This window comes from Varanus komodoensis, unplaced genomic scaffold (assembly GCF_004798865.1).
Source record: "Varanus komodoensis strain SLA01 unplaced genomic scaffold, ASM479886v1 scaffold1, whole genome shotgun sequence".
Lineage (NCBI taxonomy): Eukaryota > Metazoa > Chordata > Lepidosauria > Squamata > Varanidae > Varanus > Varanus komodoensis.
Genome location: NW_025335268.1, coordinates 88839563 through 88856611, shown reverse-complemented (window position 1 = coordinate 88856611; position 17049 = coordinate 88839563). Strand labels below are relative to the sequence as shown.

Here is a 17049-nt window from a genome sequence, read left to right as displayed (position 1 = left end):
AATCATGTTAGTGTTCCATAATGGTTGACACATTTTTTCTTAACATACTTCTTTATGTTTTATAGCCATATGGCAACAGGGATATCTCCAGAAAGTGGTGCTTCAGGAATATTATGTATTCATTTATTTATGCACCAAATTTATAGGCTGCTGAATAGCCCAACAGGCTCTCTAAGAAGCTAACAACATTTAAACAACAAGCCAACATGGAATTCCTCAGGGGTCTGTTCTGTCCCTCCTGCTATGTGACAGCTACATGAAAATGCTGAGTGGGGTTCTCCAGTATCTTGGCATGCATTGACATTCATATGTTGATGACAGGTAGCTCTATGTATCCTTTTTACTGTTAGCAGATGAGACTGTAGATGTGCTGAACAGATGTCTGGTTGCTACAATAGACTAGATGAGGGCTAGCAAACTGAGACTGAAACCAGACAAGACTAAGACGTTGTTGGTGGGTGGTTCCTTGGACTAGATGGAACATGTTCAATCCTTTCTAGATGGTGCTGCACACCCCCTAAAGGATCAGATTTCTTCTTGAGGGGTTCTCCTCAATTCTTCTTTGCCACTTGATCCTCAGGTGGCCTCAGTGTCTTGGAGTGACTTCTACCCGCTTTCGCTTGTGGCCCAACTATGCCCCAATCTGGTTAGAAACAGCTTGGTTTTAATAATCTTTGCTCTTAGATTACCACAGTGCATTCTGCATAGGGCTGACCTTGATGATGGTTCAGAATCAGAACCCAGATTACTAACTGGGACCTGTAGGTCTGAATGCTTGCACTGGTCCACTTGCACTGGCTGCCTGTATGTTTCCGGGCCAAATTCAAGGTATTGGTTTTAACCTATACAGCTTTACATGGTTTAGGATTTAAATATCTGTTGGAGTGCCTCTCACAACCACAATCTACTTGAACACTACATTCAACTGCTACAGCCTTTCTCTGAGTTCCAAGTTTGAGTTGAGAGAGTGACAACAAGAGGGAGAACTTCCTCTGTGGTGACCTCCCACCTGTGGAACAATGCCTGCCTGACACCAATGTCATCTTCTCATGCTAAGGTAAGATGGCCCTTTAGATCAAGGCCTTTAAAGACTTATCTGGATACTCAATGGCTTGATGGGATTACCCATCAAGACACTGGTATTTTTACAGAGCTATTCTTTGTTGTTTGTTTTGAGTTCTTTTAAACGTTTTAATGTTTCTCCAACTGTATAGTATTTTATTGTATTTTACTATCTTGTTTTATGGATTGTTATAAAAAGCCCAGAGAGCTTCAGCTATGAGGTCATATAGAAATGAAATAAATCCTAACAATATGCCATGGTCCTTCCCATGCTGGGAATAACTGTATCTGCGGCATTTGACTGGTACAAAGGGATGAAGTTTTTTCACTTCTTTTTTATAATCATTCTCCCAAATTACCCAAGTTCTTTATATTTAGGATAGAAACTATGAGTTTGGGGAAAAATGATTATGGGAGAAAGTAAAGTTGACAAATTCATCCAAGACTACCTGGTTCTTTTTAAAGGCAAAGCAGCTTTGCCTGTAAACAAAGGGAGGCTGATAAGCAAAACCACAGGATCCAAGAGGTTTGCAGACTTACAAAACCTTTGCAGGTAAAGAAACCCTCTCAAGATCCCAGTGAGAACTGAGCATGCAGAATAGCTACAGAATGTAGCTATGAGGCTATGAGGGGGAATGTAGCTATGAGGCTGTGAGGGGGTGGGCACTGAAGTATCCTGTATAGGAACACTTTCCACCACAGCATTCTGTTCTAGGTTCCACTTGCGTGCTGTGTTTTCACATAGTAACTTCACTGGAAGAGTACCAGTCCTCATATATGTTTAACTGATTTGTTCCTCCTCACATTCCTTGTGTTTGGCAACCCTTCAGAGAACAAAAGTCCTCTACTTCTCCCCTACTTCACACATTTATCTATTACTTCCACTACAATCATGGCTGCTTATCCAAGACATCTTTTATTAAACAGTTTGCGTGATGCTACAGGTCATCACAGAAGCCTCATTCAATTAAAAGTAGTTTTATGAACACAGAACAGATATCTTCAATCCATGCTTCTGTTTCTGCTGTGGGTTATTTGTTTTGCCACAATTATCAGCAAGGAGCTGAGGTTGCCTCCGGGTGAGCAGTTCTTAGGGCAGTACAGCTGTTCCATCTCCCACCACCATCACTGAATTGTTTTGTGATGAGAAAAAAGTCAGAAGTGTTAAGAAAACATAGGAGGGTTATCAATGGAAGACCACACTAGAAGGACCCTCTGTAAAATCCTACATTTGAGGCAGTACAATTGCATACTAAAAGCTTCATCTGAAAGCACCTCTGAGTGGGTGGAACTAAAAACAAACCAACCCAACAACCACATTTCCAGTGTTCATATGACAGGTCATATTTCCTTGTGCTATAAGCAGGAAAACTGGACCTGCCCAGGAAAACAATTGCTTAGTGCTCCAATCTTAAGCAGGTTAACTCAGTCCAGTTGATACCAATGGGATTTCTTTCCAGACTACAGTGCTTAGCTTTGCTGCCTTAAAGTCAATAGAATTCATCTTCCTGAAGTCAAACAATAATCACTGACCACCTAGTGAGCGTAGCCAACTGCTTTAGACCCTTTGAGAGATAGACCAATGCTGCATGTCTGGAATGGTAATTTATTGGGTGCTGCAGAGACCGCATGATCATTGCTACTCATCCGAATGATGGACCACATCTAGCAGAGTGGGTGAGGTAGCATTGTACACAATAACATACACTAGCTGATCTCTTTTCCTTCACTTCCACTTACAGGACTTAGTGTGCAATCCTATTCACGTTTAGACGAGAGTGGGGTGAGAGGAGTCCTGGAACTTCCAGAATTCCCCAGTCAGCTAGTCTAAATATGCATAGCACACATTCGACAAAATTCTATTCTTCCATTGCCAATAGTGAAACCTCCAGTGAAGTCATCTGTGTTTTGCCCAGTTCATAAATCTTTTTACAGCTTCATCACATTCACTTTTACTGTTCCATAAATCCTTTTACAAGTGCAGCTGATGCTCTAGCAGGATTACAAAGGAATTTACAAGATCATAACTAAGGCTGGCTTACAGATTAGAAAGGCAAAATGAACATATAACATGAGTGGATCAAGTTGTGGGTGCAATGACCTTGTAACTTCGAACACTACTAGTTCAAAAGCACATGATGCCAATGGCCACCTAGAAGGTATGTACACTGCTCACAAACTGTTCTGCACTTGCCAGAAAAAGGAGGAAATTCACAATTATTTGGAAGCAGACTAGAAATAAAAGTGGTTTGTCAAATCTGGAACAGTATCTCTGAAAGGGGAAAAAAATCAGAGCATAAAGAATACGTCAGACGGTGAGACTATCAATAGAGCTTTATATGCTACCTGCAACAACATAGATTCAGTGCATATCATACAGTGGAGAATAATTCATATTTTTAGGAATAGGTTTGTTTGCTTTTCCTGGTCAGAATTAGCATCCCCTCTATTCTGCCTAGAGGAAGATATTTCTGTATTTCAAGGGTCGCAAACTCTTGCTCTGCCAACAGATGGTGACCCAACAAAAAGAAACATCACTCCAATTTGGTGACGCATAGTTGTCAAGGGCACATGTCCTGCTTGCACAGATACTTCCCCAAGCAGTAATTGAAAACATAAATCCAATATTCAAATTCCTGGGCTGTGTGCATATATACACAGGATTAGCATGTGCACATAGCTCTTGCTAGCACACAGAATGAATAATTACGTTTTAGGATTACAGTAACAGGTAAGATTGATTTGTCAATAGTTTTAGACATTTATAGAACCTCCATCTATAGAAGCAGTATACCTCTGTGCATAACGATCAGGCACTTAACGTAACACCAATGGACAGCAATCAGCCTATGTGTCTTGCTTCTAACTACTTCATAAATCTCTTTGGGCACTGTTGGAAACAGAATGCTGGATCAGATACAATTTACTGTACTCCAGCAACTGCCTGCAAGTATTTTTTGTGTTCTTAAACAGGGTAATGGTACTTTGCTGAAATGTCAAATGAGGCTGCTCTGTGTGGGTATAGCTGCTCAGAGCTTCCAGATCATTTAAACTGGAGCATCCAAGACTCAGAGAATGGCTTAAATGGCTAGAAGAGTAATTAGACAGCCTAGCAAAAAAGTAGTTAGGCGTTCAGTACTTTTACCACAGTGGCAATAAAGCACAGCATTGGCGATGTGCTGTGCTTGGACACAGGGAAACATTTGGGCTTGACTAATTTCCTGCCTGCTGCTGATGCAGTGATAGGAAGCTGGCTGAATGCTTAGCTGTGAGAGGAGCACTTGGACTTCCATCTTTAAGAAAGACATTTGTGAATTTAAAAAACTGAAGAAATTTGTGCGAACGATTACCCAAAATTCATGTGAATCCTAGCAAATTTGTACAGAATTGGCTGTTTCACACAGATCAGTTGCTTCTTCGCAAATCAAAGGAGCCATATGGTTTTCAGATAAAGGTGTGTAAATTGAAGACCATATGTGAGATGGAAGTTGTGGGCTGCCCCTCAATAGAGACATGCACAAAACATTTGGGCAGTTATCTGAATGGGATGGTGTAACTTAGTGTCCTGCAATAGAAGAGGGCTGGACTCAATGGCCTTCTGGCCCCTTCCAACTCTACTATTCTGTGATTCTGTAAATTGGCTCAACTTCCACTACTGCAAGCAGGCACAAGCACAGGGCTAAGAAACCAAAATCCAAGGGGGACAGGGACTGTGAAAATTCATCAGATTCCTATATACCCAGCCAAACTGAGGAGGCTGGATGGTCTGCTCTTACTGTAATTTGCCGTGGCAGGAATAGTTCATCTTTGTAAACCAGCGAGCCCATTTTGCCCCATCATTCTTACATGCTTTAGGATTGTATTTTTTTATTCTCTCTTTCTCTCTCTCTCTCTCTCTCTCTCTCTCTCTCCTCTTTAACCAATACTGCCATCATAGTCAAAGTTCTTAACTCAAGTAACTTTGAAAGCCTCTTGCACTCAGAAGGCTTTCAGAAAGCCACTCAGAAAATGATTATTCTCTGGGCCCTGCCTTTTGTAAATTCCAAGGTCTCTTGTCCACCTATGTTGTTCTCTTACAGAAATCATTTGCATGTTCCCAGTTCTGCTTTCTCCTCAAATGTCCTGTATGTTTCTCTTCATCCTCTTTGCTTATGTGGCTTTCATTAGAAGTCACTGTAGCCTTAGCAGAATCATTTCTTCTTCCTTCCCTGCCATCATCATTTTCAGTACTATGGGATGCAAACACTTAAAAATTCCAGGATCTTCATTATGGTGCATTTAGGGGCTGCTTTAAAGATGGCAGACTTTGCACAGAGGTGGCCCAAAAGTGCCTAACAGTTGAATGTGTGCAGCTTTCTTCTCCATTCCAGCATCCGGGTTGGGCATTGCTACCTTTGAGCTACTACTTGCACTGGGACTGATGCACAGTACTGTGAAAGGCCTTTCGGTATTCATAGACCAGGTGAACCCTTGGGCACATGCAAGCCTTTTTCAGTGGCCTCCACATGCCGGTTATAATCTTTGAAACAGTCTCAAGAGTCACCTTCTAAATGTGAGATGAGTAAAGCTTGAAAATAAAGAAGGACAATTATTGGCAGGAAAGGCATGAAATCCATACAAACCCCTGCATGTCTGGAGAAACTGTTGTCTCCTCAGAAGGAACGAGGCTAGAAGTTTGGTGCTTAACTAACATATATATGCCTCACTTCACGCCAGCTATCTCAAAGTTGTCCTGATAGGGCTGCCCTTAAAATGTCCCTGCCACTGAGCTGTATGCTTGCTTTTGTGTTACAAGAAATAACTCTGGCCATAAAACAACAGCAATGATGTTTTCTGTCTAACAGTGAAGCAAAGTCTTCCTTTTGGGAACAAATCAGAAAGCCAAGTGCATATGGAGAAGTACTGTAATGGCTCAGGAAACAAGGCTTTAGTTAATGGGCATGAAAAGTTCAGAAATGCCACCAAAAAGAAAGCACTATAGCAAAAGGGAAAAGATTCATTGTATATACAAACAGGTTAGAGTTCTTCCGAGAGCAGCAAATATGTTTGCTAGAAGATTTGATGGCAAGGTCATACCAGAGTGCCTCAGAAAAGTAAAAGAAAAATCCATCCTAATGTCATGAAACAGAAAGATACCTTTGTGCACATATGGAACCATAGGGGGCTGTATGCAGTACAGCAGTAACAAACTGGACTGAGCCGCAGCTTGCTTAGCTTCAAACTATAAAGCTCTGCATGGCCTGGAATGAAATCCATGGCAAAGTGTCTCTCCCAGCATGAAACTACCCATGTGCTATGATCATCATCTCAAGTTCTCCTTCAAGTGCTTCTCCAAGGAAGAATTGGGCAACAAGAGTGAAGGCTTTCTTGGTGGTGGTCCCCCAATTCTGGAATGATCTGTCCAATGAGGCCTCTCTGGCACCAAGTTTGTTATCTTTTTAGTGCCAGATGAAGGTCTTCTATTAGGCACGTGATAGGATATGATAAGGTATTAATCCAGCCTTGGATTTTTCTTGATATTGACTGTTGAAAATTGTTTTAGATATATGGGCATACTATCTGCTTATGTTTGAGAGTAAATGGATTTTATAATGTATTTTTAAGGTGTTGATCTTTGTACGGCACCTGGAGGTCTTCAAAATCAGACCAAAAGTATCTCCTTTGTGACATTTGCTGGTGAAATCTTTGCACCACATGTTCATACTTTCCCCCTCAACTTTAAGGGATACAGTTGTGCAAACAAGACCCTCAGCATCACCAGAATCTAAAAACCATGTACCAAACTTCCTCACATTTCCATTCATAACTATATAAACAAAATACTGTACAAACATCTAGTGATATAGTATGTATTGTCCTTGGCTGTTAAGGTTTTTTTTAATTAAACAGCAGCTGTTGTCTATGAAAGCTCTTTGTACTCAGTCTATGCAGAGAAAACAGTGCAATAGTTTAAAAGTTAATATAGCAATATATACAGATACAATGTTGAATTATGCATTAACAATTGCATGCACAGAATAGTATAAACATGGACATATTTTGTCCTGTGCTAAACAATTTAAGCAATCTGATCACACACTGCCTGGAAAAGATGTATGTTACTATGTTCCAGTCCACAATAATAAATCTTAGAAAATGTCTAAACTAAGCACCCAATCATTCATATTCACACTGGTCTTACTGAGCTGCTTAAAGTTTCTTTACAATCATTAGACTCTAACAGAAATCTATGTTGTTATTTCTGTATTCAGATGAATTTGCTTCTTTTTTAAAATACACAGAGACATTTTGTCCAAAAAGTTAGATGCATTAAAAAAGGTAAAGAATCTCATGGCTACACAACATAGAATTTCAAGTTCAGGAAGTACAGGAGCGACTATGGATTTAGTAGGAAACCTTAGTTCTGCCCATTTGCAGCATGTTTTCAAGTTAATCTTAAATCCCATGATTGCACTTTCATTTGAATTATACTGAGTACTTTCTCTGCTAGACCTTAGACTCACATATTTTTTTTTTCTTTTTAAAGAAAGAGAAAGTCTGGGAGGCTTCTCTGCTAAAAGTGCAAATTGGATTTCAGCTGCTCCCAATTTGGTTTTCTTCCCCCTATCTCATTTCCTGCTTTGGCTGTGGTTTACTTAGGTATTGCTGCTGGCTGTAATCTGAAGAGCCCTAAAGAGCTGTGTACATTTGTGTTGGAGCTTTCCCCTGAAACACCTGGGAACTGTCGAATATAATTGTTTGCAGCTGGTTCTGCATGCACAGTGAGCGTGTAAAGTAGGTATAGGTGCAGGCACAGAAAGGTAGGTGGGCAGTGATTACTCACTGGCCAAGATTGCTGCCTTGATATTTTATTATCCTATTAACTTTCCTAATACAGGTTATAAAGGCTCATTTGCTGCCTTTGACAAGCTCAGTTTGCATTCTGGGAAAGATCAGGGTATGATCTGTTTACTAAACAGCTGATGAAAAGCTATTTGCCTATATTTCACTGTGACTAATGAATCTATACATTTTAAAAGAAAATAAAAAGTGAGGATTTATAGACCAAAAAAAAAAAAAATAAACATGTTTGCCTAAGAATCCCTTCCAAAACCTTGCCTTGCCAATCAAACTATATGGTGATGCAGTTACTCTTTACTGCAGTCTTCAAAAAACTCCCATTTCTGGTGAACAATGGTTGGCATGCAGACCTGTTTCTCGGGCATTTGCAGAAAGGTTGACAACAAGCCCTGTACTACGAATAAATAACTTGCTGAGGAGCAGATGACAAGCATGTGCCATATATCCCAGCTTCTCATTTTCCCTAAAGCATGTATTGGTAAAATCATTTCCAAAATCCTTTTAAATATCATGCTATAGAAAAGCCAAGAGGCACAATTATCAGAGGCTGAAGATTTCGTTCAATGCTTTCCGAATTCTGCAGTCTCTGAAGGAAATCCCAGCTGCTATGCTAGCTTAAACTTCTGCTGGAACTGTGCTTTTTGTCTGCCTGTATGTTCATAAGCATTCTTTTCAGGTCACAATTTTCAGAAACTTCTTCAATTAAAACACTTCTCTGCAGCAAATAATCCCAATTCCACAACTCAAATTGTATCACTTCTGTTGTCCATCTACCCATCATGTCTTCTGTTCCTGACCTTAGAACAGTGTGGCAATGGAATCAATTACCTAGGAGGGCTCTCCCATACCAGAGGCATTCAAGATGCAACTGGACAGACATCTGTTTGGATGATTTAACTTGGAGTCCTGCACTGAGCAGGGGGTTGGACCTGATGGCCCTCTAGGCCCTTCCAACTCTACTATTGTGTGTTTCTATGATTCTGTGCTATGATTCATGCCTCTGAATTCAGCCTCCCTTGGGGTCATGTCACCTCTAGTTTAAAAAATATTACACATCTCAAACCTGTCCAACAGAAAAAAAATTAGGTGTGGCTCTCACAATTTCCTGGCCCATCCTCAGCTTGCCAGAGGTTTCTTCCACACTCACCTCTACCAGTGCTGTAGTGCTGTAATTTATCACTATATACTGCCTCTTTGCTGTATGCTCGCTTCCTAGGAAAACAAAAGGTTGATGTTACTTCAATTGCTGCTCAAGCTGGACACCTTTTCGCAGCTGCATCAACACTGCAGCCTAAACCTATATGGTACTGATTCATAGTTTTGTACTGCTTTAGTACCTAACTGACAGTGCAGTCCTATAGGTCTCTTCTCAGAAGGAGGTCCCACTGGGTTCAATGGGGCTTACTCATTTGTGTGTTCAAATAGCAGCCTACATCCTTCAGCTGATGTCAAATGGAAAGGGAGTCCTCCATGGATAACCCGTTCCAGAAATGTACTCTGAAGAAATTACTGGGGAGGTTTGTTTGCAAACAGAACATTTGTTTTTCTCCCATCATCTTTTTTTAATCATTTAAGCAGATCACTGAGAAATGCATATTTGCCATAAGCAAGTGAGCAAATGCAGGATATGGCTCCTGCAGCTCCTCAAGGAATAAATGCACAGGGGAAATAAAGCATATCCCAACACTTTCGTGCAAGGTGGGTGGAGCAAGGCCAGGAGAGAGAAAGAAAAAGAAACTGCAAAGACAATCTAATCTAGCCACATTTGTTGCATCATGATGACAAAGTATAAGATTAGCATACCATAAATTCAGTCATCCAGAAAAAATCCTGAAAGTAACACTTTTAATAGGCCAGGGTGGATCCAGCCCATGGCCAGCTCTGGAAGGCAGTAGGTCAGAGCTGGCTCAAAACTTTGCTGCCTGAAGGTGAGGCAAAACTTCCCACAAGAACCTCTTTTCAGTTGTAAAAATACTACAATAATTTAAATAACAAAAACCTGCTGTCCAAGGCAGCTGCCTCACCCTGGCTAATGGTTGGGTGCACACATTAAATGCAGAGACTCACATTGCCTATGCTGCTGCTGCTATGATGTATGCCAGATCAAACAGCATACGACATACAAGACCCTGTCCCTACTGTCTGAGTGTGTTTTCTAGCTTGAACATTTGCCATTCTTAAAGAATGCCCAATTTAAATGATGTGAACCAATTTTCTGTTGGTGTATGTACTGATCCACAGGATGTGTTCTGGGTAACATCGACAGACAGGGCTGGCCCTGGCCCTTAGCCAGGTTGGAATCAGTGCAACGTAGGGCCACCAGGGTGGTGGCCGAATTGCAGGGGAAGTCATTTGAGGTGGAACTGAGGGAACTGAGTATTTTCAGCCTGGCAAAGTGGAGACTCTGAGGGGATCTGTTGGCCACATATAGGTACATGAGGGGGTATCACATGGAGGTGGTAAAGACCTGTTTTCCCCTGAGGAGGAGGGCAGGACAGGTTCTAATGGAACAAAGCTCAGGGAACCAAGGTTCAATTTGGATGTCAGGAAGTACTTCCTGACAATTAGGACCCCTGGGATATAGAATGGGCTTCCACGGGAGGTGGTTGAGGCCCCACTGGTGAGAGTGTTCAAAGATAGGTTGGACATCCACATGGTGGGCATGTTGTGAGCGGAGCCAGCTAGTGCCGGAGGTCAGACTAGATGGCCTGGGAAGCCCCTTCTGACTTGCTCTGTTTCTATGTTTCTACCACTAGGTGAAGTGAGGCCTCAGATGGTAGATAGCAGGGGCAGCAGTAGCAGCCTCCTGAATTCTCCGGGTATTCCCTTCTGATAGAGAACAGATCTATGTCTGCAACTGAACCTGCCTTGGACACCCTAAACTAGCCTGCTGCTTCAAGCATGGTGGAGGACACAGACTCATTGCAAGTGATGAATTAAGCTTTAGCTGCCCGTCTAAGCAGTTTCTGCATATAGGATGGTGAAGAGATGCCATCTTGTGCCTTATCTCTGGCAGAAAATTACCTTGCCTCAGCAACCCTCTGCATAGATCAGTTGTTGGCTCACTTCATTGCCTTGTGCAAAATGTGTGTGTTTCCACAAATCTCCAAGAAAACCCAGTGTTTGGAATGAAAAGCAGAAAGCTAAATAAAATGTGCAAAGTGGTACCTGCTGCAAACAATTGAAATAGCCACTAAGGAGACAATGAAGACAACCCCTGCTGCTGCAGACCCAGCAATCAATGGCAGCTGTTCTCGCAGTTCCGACTTGTAGTCATCTGGAAAAGAAAAGAGTTTTATAATCCACTTGCCTGCTTATATAAGCCCTCATGGCTAATAATACATCTCTCTTATTTATCGTATTTGTATCTCACCATTCCTCTTAGGAGCTCACACTCATACATCTAGGTCATCCTATTTTATCCTACAATGTATGGCATATTATACAATGTATATAATTTTATCCCAGAATTTATAGGCCATGCAATGAATTCCATAGCCAACCAGGGGTAGTAACTTATGATCTTCTATCTAACCCTCCATACACTATCATACCATCCCTAAGAGTCAGATTCTGCCATATTTCTACAATATGCATGTAACACCAAGTCATGACTTGGCACTATAAGAACAAGTCTAAAAAGTCCCTCCAGTTTATATACTCTGTCTGTACCCTCAGTCATCCCCTCTGACTGTTTGCATTATTAAGTGCTTATTGGGTTTTGACTAACCCTAGTTTTCTATCCCATCCAAAGTGGAAAACTTTGGTTTGCACAGCCCTTACTGCAATGGACCCATTGACAACATCAGTGAACAATTGAATTGTATTCACTTTACTGCTCATCTTCTGATAATTCTGCTACTAATACCTTCCAGCTTAAAATAAATTCATACAAATAGAAATATTTCACACCTCCTATTAATTTTCTTATTCTCTTTTGCAGCTAATTACTGGCAATCTGCTTTATCTCCTGCCTGATGCTTAAATCCCGAACAAATTCTCATCTAACAATCAATTATTATTTAATAATGCTCAATATCCATTCTTGTTAGATCTTCAATTAGCTGCTTATATTTCAGACATAGTGGTCTCCTTGCCTGTCTAATTGTAAGTATTAGGGAAACGTGTTATAAAAGATGCATTGTATTACTAAATACATGGACATGTTCGTGCCTTCCATTTTCTTATTCAATTAGATATCTTGAGTAGTAGACAAGGAAGACTTTTGAAGAAAAATGACTTTATCACTCAAATAGTTTCCTACTTAAAATGTTCCATGGAGGAGAATAATGTATATAGGAAAAATGCAGATTGATTAGATAGCAATTGAAATTGGTAAATTTATTAAATTACCAAACATCTTGAGCTTGAGCAATAATTGGGCAACTCACACAACCTCTTTGGGAAGTTCTTTCACACTTGGTAATTTGCTTTTGGTCAAGACCGCGTGAGTTAGTATGCAATGAGTAGTACCACAAAAATGTTTATTGTGCATGCAAACTCAAGTGTGCCCATCACAGGGCACCCTAACCCGTCACACAATTCCGTTGCATTCAGCCATGGTCAGTCTAGTTTGTATGGAAAACCTATTGGCTCAACTACTCTAATTATAAAAACATAACAATAACAGCAGTAGCAACAGAATATGGTTTGAAACAAGTCCAAGTAGACTGAGTAAATGAAATCCATTTTAATGAAGAAAGTTAACCCGCAAAGTCCCTTTTTCCTCTCTCTCTCAGCACAAAATCCAAGCTGTTGTACAGCACTTATATGGATGCAGGAACTTACTCAGGGTGACCTGTCTTGTCCTTAGAGTAAGGACCATTTATATTATATCTGATCCTTATGAACCATTTAGAATTAACCATTCGGTCAGTGCAGTGGGTTCAACAGGGACCAGGGAGAACCAAGTTCTGGTCCCCACTCAGCCATGAAGTTCACTGGCTGGGGAGAGGGAGACAACAGTGGAAGTAAATAAGGGAGCTCAGAGAGGGAATTCAGAGGTGGTAAGAGCTGGCAGACTTGGTACCTGTGCCAACTGCCTCTGCCACATCCCCCAGAAGCCATTGCTTTAATTCTAATGAACGGACCATTGTTGTTGTTGTCGTTAGTTTTGAAGTCGTGTCCAACCCATCGCAACCCCATGGACAACATTCCTCCAGGCCTTCCTGTCCTCCACCATCCCCCAGAGTCCACTTAAGCTCACACCAACTGCTTCAGTGACTCCGTCTAGCCACCTCATTCTCTGCCATTCCCTTCTTCTTTTGCCTTCAATTGTTTCCAGCATTAGGGTCTTCTCCAGGGAGTCCTTCCTTCTCATTAGGTGGCCAAAGTATTTGAGTTTCATCTTGAGTATCTGGCCTTCTAAAGAGCAGTCAGGGTTGATCTCCTCTAGGACTGACCGGTTTGATCACCTTGCAGTCCAAAGGACTCACAGGAGTCTCCTCCAGCACCGCAATTCAAAGGCCTCAATTCTTCGGCGCTCAGCCTTCCTTATGGTCCAGATTTCACAGCCATACATTGCAACTGGGAAAACCATAGCCTTGACTATACACACTTTTGTTGGCAGGGTGATGTTTCTGCTTTTTAGTATGCTGTCTAGATTTGCCATAGCTTTCCTCCTCAGGAGCAAGCGTCTTTGAATTTCTTGGCTGCAGTCCCCATCTGCAGTGATCTTGGAGCCCAGGAAAATAAAATCTGTCACTACCTCCATTTCTTCCCCATCTATTTGCCAGGAAGTGAGAGGACCGGATGCCATGATCTTAGTTTTTTTTAATGTTGAGTTTCAAGCCAACTTTTGTGCTCTCCTCTTTCACCCACATCAAGAGACTCTTTACTTCCTCTTCACTTTCTGCCATGAGAGTGGTATCATCTGCATATCTGAGGTTGTTGATATTTCTCCCAGCAATCTTAATTCCAACTGGTGATTCATCTAGCCCCACCTTTCTCATGATGTGCTCTGCATTTAAGTTAAATAGGCAGAGCAACAGTATACAGCCTTGCCAAACTCCTTTCTCAATTTTGAACCAATCAGTGCTTCTGTGTCCAGTTCTCACTGTTGCTTCTTGACCCACATATGGTTTTCTCAAGAGACAAATAAGATGGTCTGGGACTCCCACCTCTTTAAGAACTTGCCACAATTTGTTGTGAACCACACAATCAAAGGCTTTAGCATAGTCAATGAAGCAGAAGTAGATGTTTTTCTGGAACTCCCTAGCTTTCTCCATGATCCACTATATGTTGGCAATTTCATCTCTAGTTTCTCTCTCTCTTCGAAACCCTGCCTGTACTTCTGGTAGTTCTCAGTCCACATACTGCTGGAGCCTAGCTTGTAGGATTTGGAGCATAACTTTGCTAGCATGTGAAATGAGTGCAATGGTGCAGTAGTTTGAACATTCTTCAGCATTGCCCTTCTTTGGGATCAGAATGTAAACTGACCTTTTCCAATCCTGTGGCCATTGTTGAGTTTTCCAAATTTGCTGGCATATGGACCATGGGCACATGTATATTGTGGCCAAACCTTAACCAAAACACCCCGATCTAACCTAGCAGGGTAGCAACCATCAAATACAGGACTTCAGAGATCACCTACATATTTCTCACAATATGTAAGCATGTTTATATTAATTCATTTTTATGAATTGCATATATTCATATTCACTTAATATTCTAGTATGGAGATTTTGTAGCACTGTACAAGAATATATATATATATATATATATATATATATATATATATATATATCAATCACAGAATAATAAAATGACATGTTAGCAACAAAAGCAGTAAAATCTGGGGCTGGTCATTTCAGGATGTCTTCCTGAAATAAAAGCAAGTAGTTCCATAGAAATTGGGCTGCTACCCTGAAGGTTCTCCTTCTGGTAGACTGAAATTAGACCATAGGTCTATGAAGGACCACCAGAAGAATGTCCTCCAATGACCTCAGTGTCTGGGCACATTGGTAAGGGAGAATGCACTGTCTTGGGTATTGTGGTCCCAAGTTGATTATGATTTTCTATATTGGTGCCAAAACTTTAAACCTGCCCTTGAAGCAAAACCAGTCAGTACAGTTCCTTAGCAAAGAAGTGGAGCATCTTCTAACAAGAGCCAGGCTGCTGCAGTCTGCATTAGCTTCATCTTCCAGAATAGCCTTAGGGATAACCCCACATAGAGCAGATTGCAGTGATCCATTCTTGAGGTTACTAACACCAGTCCCACTGTGGCCAAGATATCCCTATCAGGAAAGGCTCATGAACCAGATGAAGCTGACGATAGGCACTCAGCCTCCAAGGACATTTGCGATTCCAGTGACAATTATGGATCTAGGAGTACCATCAGACTATAAACCTCATCTTTCAAAGGAAGTACAACTCCATTAAGAACAGGCAATGAGCTTAACTCCTGGACTCAGGAACACTCACCTGAAGAACTTCCAACTGCCAGGATTCAGCATCAGCTTATTGGCCCTCATCCAGCCCATCACTAAATTTAGACTGGACTTGAACAGATTCAGGATTTGCATAGCCTTACAGGAAGGCTGATTCAGATGTTAGAGGAAGATACAGATGATGCTTGGATCCAAACCCCCTATTTTCCACTTCCAGTGTCTTTATAGAGATGTCAAAGACTATGGTACAATGCAGAACCTCATAGCTCAGTTGTTAATTGGCCAGGGAATAGTCACCCAAACTGTAATCAACCCCACATTTGTCACTGGAACTACTGTAACACAGTGCCTCTGATGCCCAGTCCACAGGGCCAATCGAGGAGAATACCATGGCTGGTGGTACTGAAAGCTGGTAAGAGACTCAGAAGAATCAAAGGGGTTACACTCTCCTTGTTCTTCTCTTGAAAAAAGTCATCCATGTGGTAGTCAAGTACCCTTGAGTTTAAAATGGGTTTCTTCAAGAGAGCTGCCCCCCTAAGAGCAGCAGGAACCAACCCTTCTTACAGGGTTATGTTTAATGTTCCCTGAGCCTCCTCAGACAGACATTTTCTTTGGTTCTTTGCATTACTGCAAGCATCTTGTTCACATCACTAATAACTGAAGTAACAGAAATCAGTCCCACAAAATTGGGCAGTTGCTGGCATCAGACACCTCAACTGGAGCTATGTTAACGGCATCAAATTTGCTGCAGAGGCAAGTGATTTTGTCCTCAAAGTGTGATGCAAAAAGATCACATTGTTTTGGAGAGTGTTGACAGCTTCTTGACCACCTAAAAAATCACCACTGGAAGCCAACTTAAGGATGCAGTGGTGGCAGCAAAGAAAAGCATCTTAGATGTTTGCACTGCCGTTCAGTAGGTATGATTTTGCACTCTAGAGCATGCTCAGTCATCTTTATCTCAAGTCTTCCATCATTTTCACTCTAGCCAACATCAAGTCTTACACTGACCTCTCCAATATACCAAAGAGTAGAGCAGGCCCTTCAGCACCAGAGGGGGCACTCAGGTACAACCAAGTTAATGGCCCGCTGCATCTCTTTGTTTCACAGTGAGGCTAAGGCCTTAGCTGCATCACTAGCACTTTTCACTCCAAGAGCATTCAAAAATCCACTGGATTCTATCCATCTCCTGAGGGAGACCATGGTGGAAAGATTAAACCATTTCTGATCACCACCTGTGATAAGAGTTCATTCTAGGTAAGGTATGTCAGCATTCAAATCTCTAAATATTTAATAGTGTCCGCTGCTTTTAGAGACCATGCACTAAGCAGTGGCTGTGCTTTGAACACTAAAGTGATGTTCCAAGGGTCATATCTGCAGCTGGACTTGCCAGACACCTTGATCAAGTCATTCATATAGCTGATTGGAAGAGAAGTTATCATTGAGCCCTGGGCAGAGTCACATATTGGGCTGACTTTCCTCCCACTCCATCCCAAAAGGAGACTGGAAGAAGCCCAGTCAAGCTTGCCAGGAGCAGAACAACCTGATGAGGAATACCACCCCTCAAAATATCAATGCAGCACAAAGTATTTGCCCATCTGTCTATCTGTTTACATATTAGATTTCTATACTGTCCAGTAGCTGAAGGTCTTTGGGTTAATTCACAGCAAATCTTTGCTCTGTACTGTTGAGGATTTTTTTAAAAAAACAGGCATAATTTTGGGTACATTGCTTCGAGTATTCTGAAGGTGAAAGGACTAAC

General features: G+C 41.5%; 1 protein-coding gene across 1 annotated transcript in view; it reads right to left on the bottom strand.

Annotated features, from left to right (window-relative positions):
- Window positions 1-17049, bottom strand: part of EPHB1 (EPH receptor B1) — a 470470-nt gene that overhangs the window by 29372 nt on the left and 424049 nt on the right. Inside the window, exons 8-9 of the mRNA XM_044434348.1 lie at window positions 11071-11179; window positions 9050-9114 (exon numbers count right to left, since the gene is read on the bottom strand). Of these exons, the coding sequence (XP_044290283.1) occupies window positions 9050-9114; window positions 11071-11179 (174 nt within the window). The remainder of the gene's footprint in view (window positions 1-9049; window positions 9115-11070; window positions 11180-17049) is intronic.